General features: G+C 39.3%; 1 protein-coding gene across 7 annotated transcripts in view; it reads right to left on the minus strand.

The window, feature by feature from the left end:
- Positions 1 to 12,889, minus strand: part of tpd52 (tumor protein D52) — a 149,450-nt gene that overhangs the window by 94,501 nt on the left and 42,060 nt on the right. For 4 of the 7 annotated variants that reach the window (XM_078398200.1, XM_078398204.1, XM_078398199.1 and 1 more), the window contains 3 exons: positions 2,562 to 2,588; positions 2,265 to 2,306; positions 818 to 866 (listed from right to left, as the gene is read on the minus strand). In XM_078398200.1, the coding sequence (XP_078254326.1) occupies positions 818 to 866; positions 2,265 to 2,306; positions 2,562 to 2,588 (118 nt within the window). The remainder of the gene's footprint in view (positions 1 to 817; positions 867 to 2,264; positions 2,307 to 2,561; positions 2,589 to 12,889) is intronic. The other 3 variants (XM_078398205.1, XM_078398202.1, XM_078398201.1) reach the window with 2 other exon arrangements.

Consider the following 12,889-nt stretch of genomic DNA (forward strand, 5'->3'; position numbering starts at 1 on the left):
GACCTCATGGTGGGTTACGTGCCGACATTTTGCAAGGGAGCTTAGAAATGAGTACATGACAGTATCCAGTGTGGGCACTCGGAGTTCTGAAGAATGCTGTGTTCACTTTTTTTTGCTTGGAATCATTGGTTAGTAAAAATATTTTTGCGCTTCTTCGTTCTTTTCTCGTAAATGTAGCTTCTAGTTTACTATAGAAATGTTTAAATTCTGTTAAACTTTCATTGCTTGTTGCTATGTTGTTGTATAGTGTGTGCATTGTAACGAAGGGAATTGAAAGTAATCGGGTTCTAGATAAAGCCATATCGTTGAAAGTATGCTTCTGTCTACACAGATGTTTTTGGTTCCGAGCAAATTAGCATCAAATTCGATGAAAGGTTACTATATGCCTTCTCATTTATATACATAATTTAAAAAAAATATTTTCTCTTTTTTTCAAATTTTGAAAGTACTAAATTTTAGTCAAATTTTGGTTGATTTGGATCACAAATTAGCGCAAAAGGATCAGAGGTAGGCCCATTTTTAATGCGGAGGTATTTCGTTATAATTTAATAACTTCCATATTTGGCCACCCATGTCACAGGTTGGTACCCTTATTTACGGAAACACCCACATATATCCTCCAGTAAGAAATGTTCAAAACACTTTAAAAATGGATATGCATCCATTTTCCATTTACGAGGGAGGATGAGGGATGAGCAAGAGGCACTTCCAAATTTGACACTGTACACTTTAATCTCCCTTAGTCTCACAGTTTCTACCTTCACAAATATGAGATTGTGAAAAATTATGCTCTGTATTGCAACTTTTCTTTACTTACCTTTATGTTTTCAACTCTATCTTCGAAGGATTTGAAAGTCGGTGAATTTCTACAAAACAAAAGGAAACTCTGTTTAACACTTAAAGATTGAACAGGAGAAAATGTTTCAACAAGGTTCAGTCAAAACACTTTTTAAATAGAATGATACTCAGACATTCACATTCTTTCACTTAAAAAAAAAATCATAGAGTCATAAAGAGTGGAAACACGCCTTTCGACCCAATGCCCACACCAACCAACATGTTCCATCTACACTAGCCCTACCTGAATGGATTCGGCCCATAACCATGTCAACCTGTCCTATCCATGTACTTGTTTAATTGCTTCTTAAACATTGTGATAGCCCCTGCCTCCACTACTTCCTCTGGCAGCACATTCCATATACCCACCGCCCTTTGCGTGAAAAAGTTACCCGTCGGATTCCTATAAAACCTTTCCCCCTTCACCTTAAATCTTTTCCCTCTGGTTCTTGATTTCCCCAACTCTGGGCAAGAGACTATGCATTCACCTGATCTATTCCTCTCATGATTTTATACACCTCTATATGATCACCCCTCATCCTCCTGTGCTCCAGGGAATAGAGACCCAGCCTGCTTAACCTCTCCCTATAGCTCACACCCTCAAGCCCTGGCAACATCCTTATAAATCCTCTCTGCGCCCTTTCCACCTTAGCAACATCTTTCCTCCAACATGGTGCCGAGAACTGAATACAATACTCTAAATACTCAACAGAAAACAGTACTAATATACAGAATTGACATAGAATTATATAAAACAAACTCAGTCCATTGTAGGAATAGAAATCTATACTTTTCTGGTTCAATAGAAAGTACAATTTGGAAACATTCTGGACAAGAGAAACTGCAGATGCTGGAATTTGGAGCAAAAAGCAAACTGCTGGAGGAGCTCAGCCGGTTAAGTGACATTTGGACATTTTTTGGTTGGTGGTGGGGAGATGGGGGGGAAATAGGGAGGGGAAGAAATTGTCGATGTTATTTGTGTTGAGACACTGCATCAGGAATAGTTCTTCCCTTGAAACTGCCACATCACATATTACCCATTTTCTAAGGGAGAGATAATATCACATATCAGGTTTGCTTGTATTGCAACAAAACCAGTCATGAGAATAATCAAAACCTCAGTTTGATTTTCTTCTCATTATTCAGCTGTACAAGAAAGCTGGAGTTGGCAGCAAAGAGTGGAATGGGGTCATTTAGACAGCTCCGTTTTGCATCAAAACGTTTATCCCCCTTTTAAAACCATGCCAACTGAATTCCTCGCTTCTCCAGGCTGAAAATTCTAGAGCGTGCATGATAGTTGTCAGTGTTAACATTTACAAACAAAACTTAGTCCATTCAAAACATCTACGATCTACAATGTGCAATAGAAACGTCACATGCAATGAATAAACAATTTCATCACTTCAACGTTGTTATAAAAATAGTACCTTATAGCGGGCATGCTAATTGAGTGTCGGAGGGAGTGAATGCTAACCGGCCAGCATTAAGAAAACAGCAGAAAGTTAGTTTCAACTATGTAATATTCTATTAAATTCTTTGACAGATTTACAGGAAGGAATTATGTTTTTGATACAACTTAGTTTTACATTTCAAGCAACCTTCCATTTGATTTTCAGCAAAATATCCTCTATTAAACGTTATATCTCGCCATGCATATCTATTCTTGAATTATTTCACAATGCAAACACATTGTATCTCAAAAATTAAAGGTTATTCTTTCTTACCTAAAAGAATGTGAAATAGCATGTAATCTGCAGGATGCCATTGTGAGACGGAATGCATTGATAAGAAAATTGAACATAAAACAGATCACTGCAAGATTTATAATGAATCCAGATATTTTTCAAAAGTGATTAATGGGATTTATCTGCAAGCTTTGTCAGCTCCCAATACAGTAATCACAATGATGCACATATTTATACAATTTTCCATAATTCTCCACTGGATTAGACATCAGTAAATTGAATTAGAAGAAACATTTTTTAAAAGATAAACAGTAAAAGGTAACCAAGGAGAAAAAAAGGCAGCAAAATGATCACACCCAGAAATTTTGTAGCAGCTGTCCAAATCTAAAGTGCCATTCAGAAATCAAAACCCATTCCTTACATTTTATAACATCAATGCTCTTCTATTATAGTTTGCAAGTGCTAGTGTTACAAACTATAACTTGCATTAAAAAGGAATGTACGCCAAAAAATTGACTAACCTGAAGAATAATGCAAAAACAAAATACCATCTGATATTATTTTCAGTATGATACATTCATAATTACACACAAATCACTGAACTTTGCAAGATCCTCGTGAACACTTGAGAGATTTGTCAACAATGGGAAACTGGACAACAGATTGTTGAACTCTAGAGACAACTTCAATACATCGTCTCAGTAACACCTTCATTGACCCAGTCTGGATGGATGTGCCACCTCAAGTAGTAGGTGATAAAGGGGAAAAGAACCAAGCAGGAACATTCGCTCAAATTTGTCTTCACCAATTAACTTGTTGGAATAATCCATAACAGCATTAATAACAATCACTACATTGTCCAAGCAAAAATAACTGAACTTGATGCATGATAGTCTTCTTGATGCGTGGTATCACTGTGATAAGCAAGATACGTTCAGAACAGATCTATCAGCTTAAAACTAGGCATTCTTGAATCATTGCAGGGCGGCAGCTGTAGAACTGCATGCACCCACTATCTGCAACTTTGTAGCCTGCAATGTTTCTCACTTTTATCGCCATTAAGCCAAAGTACTAACAGTGGCTCAAATGAGAAGCATAGAAGAACTAGCCAAGCACAATAAAAGCATTCTTAAAAAAGAGGCACCAGCCCAACGAACTACAACAGGATTATATATGAATTACTAGAAAAGGGTATTTATTCACAAAATGCTGGAGTAACTCAGCAGGTCAGGCAACATCTCGGGAGAGAAGGAATGGGTGACGTTTCAGGTCGAGACCCTTCTTCAGAAGGGTCTGAAGAAGGGTCTCGACCCGAAACGTCACCCATTCCTTCTCTCCTGAGATGTTGCCTGACCTGCTAAGTTACTCCAGCATTTTGTGAATAAATACCTTCGATTTGTACCAGCATCTGCAGTTATTTTCTTATACTAGAAAAGGGTAGACCCGCTTGGCCCAAACCTCTCCTGCATTGGTCTAGCACCCTCCCCACTCACCCACTCCATCCCCCTCCTCCCCACAATGCCCTCTCCTCCCCCCCTCAGCCACTCCATCCCCCCTCCCCTCAACCCCCCTCCCCCCCACAATGCCCTCTCCTCCCCCCTTACCCCCCTCAGCCACTCCATCCCCCCAAGCCCCTTCACCCACTCCATCCCCCCTCAACCTCCCTTCCCCCCCACTCAGTCCCCCCTTATCTCCCCCCCTCCCCCGCCGTTTGCACCATCGCCAAGTCGAAATATCACAAGTCGAAGCATCGTAAGTCGGGGAGCATCTGTATTAGATTAACGGGCCCCAACTGCACAGGCGCGGACCCGTTGGGTTCCCACTGTGACGTCAAACACAGGTATTACTGCGCAGGCACAGCTGACAGGCAGGGAGAGTGGAAAAGGATTTATTAAAGTTTAAAAAGTGATTATTTTTAAAGTTTAAAAAGTGAATAACTTTTAAAATATAACAACCATTTGAACTGCAGGCCAATGGTAAGGTGGGCCTAAAATTGTTGCGCTATCGTGTACCGTTTTGGCAGTATTTCGGGTACGTACAACCGGACAAATGAACCTGCTGCCAATGGACTATCCCAAAATTCTTCAGCCATGTCATAACGGGATTTAATAGTGAACAATTAAGCACCCAGATCCATGCCATTGAGAGTACTATAGACAAGGTAACATTGCAACCATCTTCAGCAAGAAGTGAATGGTCCATTTTGGTTTATACAAGGCCTCCATTTTTCCAGAAGCTTATTTATTCTATGAGATAATGTTTGACCCAACAAAGATTATGGCTCCTGATAACGTTTTGCTGTGGACTCAACTGCAAAACGTAACCCCACCACCCTGCTACAATACTGAGTGTCATTCTTCAAATTAAAATTATCTGGTTTGTTCTGTCCAGAAAATAGGCAATCTAACTTGATAAGTTAACATTAGAGGGTTATTTTCAATCAGTAAAGTGATGAACAATGCCATCAATGGTGCAAGTAGGTGTATAACCCATCAATCTGATGACCACAGCTATGTTTGAACTCATCCAAGAGCACTCAGCTCTAGAACTCACTACTGTTTTGGTCCAAACATTGACAAGAAAATCAAATTCCAAAGGGAAACGAACTGACCCTGCCCTCAAGGCAGCATTACATTGAATGAAACACTGAAAGTATTTTTGAATTTAATGAGAATCTGAAGAATGTTTTTACTGGCTAGGATAACCAGCCAAATAGAAGAGAGATATGGTCATTGGAGGCAGTCCCAAGATATTTCTGCAGCTGGTACTCAGGAGTGTCCGAGACACAACAATTCATCACTGCTTGATCATATCTCCTTGTCAAACGTGGGTGCGCTCATTAATGCTTGCATATATTCATTTCCATTCTCAGCTCTTTAGTGAATGTGCCTACATGCAACAAACTAAGCAAAACACTGAACTTCCAAGGATCATTTGCATGACATTAATGTAGAAACAAGAAATTGCAGATACCGGTTTACAAAAGACGGGATGCTGAGTATCCAGCCGATCAGTGTCTTTGTCTACATGACACTGATGTTGAGCAAAGATCAAATCCAATAGGTTGGTGTTATGCACTTCCGCTGGACATGAAGGGGTACAACCATCACAAAATGCTCTCCTGTTATTATATACTTTATAATGTATAATATAATATTATATATTATATATTGGGGGGATTATTGCTCACCATAGTTAACTGGTTCTGTTAATTAAGATAATGAATCATTATTTTCAAACAACCTGTCCAACTCAAAAGCACCACCACACCCATTGCGGCGGCAGAGGCACCATCTAGAAAATTCACTGCAGCAACTTGCCAGACCAAATTTTATTTCCCATTTGTTAATGACTTTCTACCTTCCATTTTTGTTATAGACGGATACTTCCCCCAGTCACTTTAGATCGCCCTGACATAATTATAATTTCACAATACCCTCCACCATATTATGGAAATAATTTCTCAGCACCACTGAGAAACAAATTATACAGAGGACAGGAGATAAAAGCAATGTGTCATCAACAACAATAAATTCAAGGATTCCTACAGAGTGAGAATTCACATAAATTCGTGATATTGATCATATTAAGACTATATTTTGCTTCGGAACTACCAAAGCCAGTCAGTTCGAGATGTTTGATAAACCTCCCTCAAATAAAAAACCTTTGATCCAGTAATATGATAAACACTTTGCATTATTTATAATCCTTGCAGTGACTGTCAAACTGCGACATGTGTTTCTATCATACTTCCAAATAGCAGTCTATCTCCTCCACTCGAAAGTTTAATCGCTAATGCTTTTGATCAGAGATAGAGGACAGCACTTAAAGCAGCAGCACTCCAGTATTTCATGCAGGGAACTATTCTTGATATGCAACCCTTGTCAATGTCTTTTTTGGATAAATCTGGGTTAAATTTAAATCTAGGTCTAGATTCTATTGCCTCCAATTTGAGCATCGGTGGTGACTTATTAGAAATCAAGCAAAAACTCCAGAATGATTTTCCCCTTCAGTCTAACATCTACACTAATTATTAACCATCTATTGTTAATCATCTGATCATCTAATATCTAGATAGGTGGTACATTAACCAGTTTTGTTGTTTAAGCAACAGCGGGGGTAATAGCCCTGTCAAAAGAATGTAATTCATAAGAATTATGGAAAATTGTGGAAATATAAATGGCTTCAAAGTGAAGACAATGAACAGTATAATATGGTCATCATGCTGGAATTAATTTACAGTAGGACAATGATCACTTTATTGGTGTTAAAATCAATCCATTTAGAAAATAATCAAAGCTGATAGGCATAAATGAAATAATACAATAGCCAGCAAACCTGGACCAAAACATTATAGACAATAGACAATAGGTGCAGGAGGAGGCCATTCGGCCCTTCGAGCCAGCACCGCCATTCAATGTGATCATGGCTGATCATTCTCAATCAGTACCCCGTTCCTGCCTTCTCCCCATAGCCCCTGACTCCGCTATCCTCAAGAGCTCTATCCAGCTCTCTCTTGAATTCCACATGGCAAAGAAAGCATACATTCACAAAAAAAGGGGGAAATAAAATATGCTCCAACCTAACTCTGCCTCAAACACAGCAGGTACTATCCAGGGTGAAATTTAATTCCCCTTATCATTCCCACACTGACCTTTCTGTCCGAGGCCATCTCCATTGTCAGAGTGAGGCCAAATGCAAATTGGAGGAACAGCATCTCATATTTTGCTTGGGCAGCTTACAACCCAGTGGTAGAATATTGATTCCTCTAACTTCAAGTAACCCTTTCATTCCCTCGTACCAGCTTCAAAGTCGTCTTGTTAAGTCTCATTGTCTGTACTCATTCTCACCTAGGCCACAGCTAACAATGGTCTGTTTCCTTTATCATCATTACTTTTTTGCATATCTTTCATTCATTTGTTCTATATCTCTACATCACTGTCTATATCTCTTGCTTCCCTTTCCCCTGACCCTCAGTCTGAAGGGTCTCGACCCGAAAAGTCACCTATTCCTTTTCTCCGGAGAAGCTGTCTGAACCACTGAGTTACTCCAGCTTTTTATGTCCATCTTTGACATAAACAGGGGAATAGTGAACTAACAGAAAATTAGGATGGGATAAATGAGTCAATCAAGTCAGCAATTAGATCAGTAACGAGTGAGTGCCTCAGATCATTACTGGGACTCAAACTATTTATGATCTAGACTTGGGTGATGGGACCAAGTGCGATCTAGACAAATTTGCTCAAAGATAATAGCTGGGACAATAAGTTGAGGAAGGCAAAGAATCTTAAGAGATACAAATAACATAAGAGAATCAGCATGCAGTTGGTAGATGTAGTATCATGTGGGAGGTTATTTACTTTATAAGTATGAATGCAAAAGCAAATTAATTAAATGGAGTAAGCCCCCAAAATGTTTACAAATGAGACTGAGAAATGTAGTATATACAGTGCCCTCCATAATGTTTGGGACAAAGATCCAATCATCCCTGTCCCGCCTGCAATTGGTCCAAAACGCCGCAGCAAGACTCCTGACGGGTACCCATAAAAGGGACCACATCACCCCAATTCTGGCCTCTCTCCACTGGCTCCCAGTACGGTACAGAATCAATTTCAAGCTCCTCCTATTTGCATACAAAGCCCTAAACAGGCTTGCCCCACCCCAATATCAAAAATCTTCTAACCCACCTCTCTATCTCCAGGTCCCTCAGGTCGGCCGACTTGGGGCTACTGACTGTCCCGCGGTCTAGGCTTAAGCTCAGGGGTGACCGTGCTTTTGCGGTTGCAGCTCCTAGACTGTGGAACAGCATCCCACTTCCCATCAGAACTGCCCCCTCCATCGACTCCTTTAAGTCCAGGCTCAAAATCTACTTCTATTCCCGAGCGTTTGAGGCCCTCTGAGGGGGCGCTGTCGACTATGTCTGTTGTTAGGTTTGTGTGCTATTGTATGTTCTTTTTTAGTACCTGCACTGATGTACAGCACTTTGGTCAACCTGGGTTGTGTTTAAATGTGCTATACAAGTAAAATTCACTTGACGTCTTGATTTATTTATTTGCCTCTGTACTCCACAATTGGAGATTTGTAATAGAAAAAAAATCACATGTGGTTAAAGTGCACATTGTCAGATTTTAATAAAGGTCATTTTAATACATGTTTGTTTCACCATGTAGAAATTACAGCTGTGTTTATACATAGTACCCCCCATTTCAGGGCACCATGTTTGGGACACATGGCTTCACAGGTGTTTGTAATTGCTCAGGTGTGTTTAATTGCCTCCTGAATACAGGTATAAGAGAGCTCTCAGCACCTAGTCTTTCCTCCAGTCTTTCCATCACCTTTGGAAACTTTTATTGTTGTTTATCAACATGAAGACCAAAGTTGTGCCAATGAAAGTCAAAGAAGCCATTATGAGACTGAGAAACAAGAATAAAACTGTTAGAGACATCAGCCAAACCTTAGGCTTACCAAAATCAATTGTTTGGAACATCATTAAGGAGAAAGAGAGCACTGGTGAGCAATAAAGGCCAAGGAAGACCTCCACAGCTGATGACAGAAGAATTCTCTCTATAATAAAGAAAAATCCCCAAACACCTGTCCGACCAATCAGAAACACTCTTCAGGAGTCAGGTGTGGATTTGTCAATGACCACTGCCAGTAGAAGACTTCATGAACAGAAATACAGAGGCTACACTGCAAGGTGCAAACCACTGGTTAGCTGCAAAAATAGGATGGCCAGGTTAGTTTGCCAAGAAGTACTTAAAAGAGCAACCACAGTTCTGGAAAAAGATCTTGTGGACAGATGACGGACGAAGATTAACTTATGTCAGAGTAATGGCAAGAGCAAAGTATGGAGGAGAGAAGGAACTGCCCAAGATCCAAAGCATACCACATCTGTGAAACACAGTGGTGGGGGTGTTATGGCCTGGACACGTATGGCTGCTGAAGGTACTGGCTCACTTATCTTCATTGATGATACAACTGCTGATGGTAGTAGCATAATGTATTCTGAAGTGTATAGACACATCCTATCTGCTCAAGTTCAAACGAATGCCTCAACATTGGCATTCTACATTCATTCAATTCATTCTACAGCAAAACAATGATCCCAAACATATTGCTAAAGCAACAAAGGAGTTTTTCAAAGCTAAAATAAGGTCAATTCTTGAGTGGCTAAGTCAATCACCTGATCTGAACCCAATTGAGCATGCCTTTTATATGCTGAAGAGAAAACTGAAGGGGACTTGGTCTCCATTTTCTAAGACATACCTACATTGGAGGTAAGGCGAGAGAAGGTTCACTGCATCGATGATGGGGTTGAAGTACAAACAAAGCACGTGCAGATTTAGCCTATACTTATTGGATTTAAGAGATGAACTGTGTAAAATGTATAATGCTGAGTGGGATTCAGAGGGTGGATATGTTGAGAAGACGCTTCACCTCATGGGGTATCTGGAACCAGACGGCATAGTTTCTGAATAAGGGCTACCCATTTAAAATAAGTGAACTATTTCTAAAGATCATGGATTTTTGACAAGGAACTCGAGAATTGTGGGAAGGGAGCAAGCAAAGTGTTGGATGCGAGGAATCGATCAGCCATGGCTTTGCTTGTTCTTATTACAGATCTTTACTTTTACACACAGTACAATCAGAAAGAGATATTTTTTTCCTGCAGATGTCCCACGGACTTCTTTTCAAGAAGAGTGGCTCAACTACCAAACTGTTTTTCAAAGTGCAGGTCAGTAAAACTCAAGGCTGCTCTGCAACTTCCAAATTTTGAAAACCACGAGCACTCTCAAAGTCTGTTAACACATCAGTAAGAAAATACTATAGCCGCAAATTGCCGATCTCGACGAAGGGATCAATATAGGAATCAGACAATGAACAACTTGACGAAAGGAGGGAATGGACTACCTGGAAGGCCCTAAACTACAGTGCAAGATCTTTCCAACACAGAATTGCAACTGTTGAAATGTACCCACTGCCGAAAAGAAATAAAAACTTAGGTGGATGAACACAAGACAGCAGCTTGTGCAAGGAGACTTAAAAACAAAAGATAAATATTTTATTGGAAAGCTTACGGGTACTGTTCCAGCATGATTTCTTGCTGCACCAAAAGTAAATGTATTATGTGAGATCCTGAACTAGAGATCTTGCTTCATTAAAAAAGGCCCGATTGTTACTGAATAAACTATACATTCAAATATTTACTATATCCAATATTAGAAATTATGACTTGGTTATACGTTACAATCATCAGCAATTAAGTATTAAACAAACTCACTTCACATTTTCTATAACGTTGGGCCAGATCGAACTTGACCCAACCCCTTGTCTTTCCCACCATTTCTAAATATGTCTTATAATTAAAAACATTTTAAAATTTAAAAGATATAACTGGTATAAATTGTTTTGCTCATGTTTAATGCTCTAAAACACTTCTTTTTTAGAGTGGGTAGGGAAAGATACCCTAGTTATCCTTAGTGCAGGGATGAGAGGCTGTATACCAAGCGTAATTGGCCATGGTGGGTGCTAGGTCTAGCAACAGAGGACCTGTATCTGACCCTCATTAGGTCCACAACAGGATCAGCACGATCATTTCAGTGAACCTCATGGCCTAAATATTTTCACATCTGCAAAACCTGGAATTATTTGTATTAAAACTAGCAACAGGAGATGACACACGGGGAAAAATAATTTAATTACTCACAGAATTTACTAAAACTTGGTGCGTAGAGGATACTTCCATTTAAGAAATGAAGGCAAATAAACATTAGATTTCCCTACCTTTGCTCTTCATTCCAGCAGCTTCCGCAGGTCACATTTTCAGTAGTATTTAAGAGGAGGGGATGGTTGTGGGAGGAAAGGCAACCTTCTCAATCTAGACGAAACACCTTCCTCCAGTACAGACCTGCCAAAGTGCAAGTCATCCTTAACCAACACACCCAAGGAATATTGCTGAGCAAACTAAAAGGGTTGTTCCAAGTCACAAGGAGTCTATATGCAGTTTATTGTAATCTAAGGTTAGCCAATGATGCAAATCTAGTAAAATTACTTAAAATTTCTACTTGAACTTTTATAATCTAACTTCATAATGGTTCCGACTTATTTCAATAGTCATTTCCACATAGTACCAGAAATACTACTTCCATTTGGTACAAATATTTGGTTAATTAGCAGATATCTCAACATGAGAAGTCCAAAAGTGGAATCTATGCTCTAACAGTTGTTACTAACATGGAGGATATAAGAAAAAAGGTTTTACTACAAATCAAAGCAAATGACTGCAAGCAGAAATTTAAAAAGCAACAAAGACATTTATCATCCTCTACAAAATGATACAATGGACGGCAGGTGTATTAATCTTGGGCAATAAACTGCTGGAGAAGCTCAGCGGGTCAGGCAGCTTCAATGGATTGGAACAGATAAATTACATTTTGGGCTGGGACGCTTCAGGTCATGAAGGGTCCCAACCCGAGACATCGTCCGTCCATTTCCCTCCACAGATGCTACCAGATCTGCTGATTTCCTCCAGCCATTTGCTTTTTATCCTCACCATGGCTTGGAGCCAAGATTACCACTGAAAATGTTTTAAACTTTAGAAATTTAATTTTTTAAATGCCGAAAGTTGGGCAAATTTATAAATTAGATACCAAGAAAACGTTGAAGGAATACAAAATGGAGGTTCATCTTACCACCAAAACACTTTTGCTTCTATCAATTAATGTCCCCAGTTCACAACAAAACATTACTTTAACTCAGGTAGACTTGGGTAGTGGCTTTTTAATTTGCAGCCAAAACAACTTCCAAAAGGATTAACTGCTGCAAAGCATATTCTTGAAATAGATGATAAAGCATACAATCACCAGCATGGTACACTGATACATGCAAGACTGCTTTGGTTACAATACACCAACTCCTTCCAGATGACGAAACAAGGCCATGTCATGGCTCAGGAGGATTTTCAATTCTAGTTTGTTGCAAAAATATTTCTGTACAGCACACTTCTACACAGAACACCAGTTTTAAGGAAGCATGTATGATTAATGAATTCAAATCAAAGCATTGTAAAGATGCCCATCTGTTACAATGCGTGCCTAGTTCAGCAAACAACAAACATGCAGGTAATTATTTGCAGATGGGGAAACTTTAATTTGTATATTCTTTTAGCAAAAAGAATCAGGTAATAAATAGGACATTAATTTAAAAAAATGTGCCTCTAAGTTCTGACTCTTCTTCAAAGAAGAAATGGAGACATTAAGTTCCTGTACAGAGGATCGACAAAAATTTAGTTCTACACTTCCTTTTGAGTTCTTATCTGGCAAATATTGACTTGAAGCATAAACTATTACTATATATTTCATGCATAC

This window comes from Rhinoraja longicauda, chromosome 4 (assembly GCF_053455715.1).
Source record: "Rhinoraja longicauda isolate Sanriku21f chromosome 4, sRhiLon1.1, whole genome shotgun sequence".
Classification (NCBI taxonomy): Eukaryota; Metazoa; Chordata; class Chondrichthyes; order Rajiformes; family Arhynchobatidae; genus Rhinoraja; species Rhinoraja longicauda.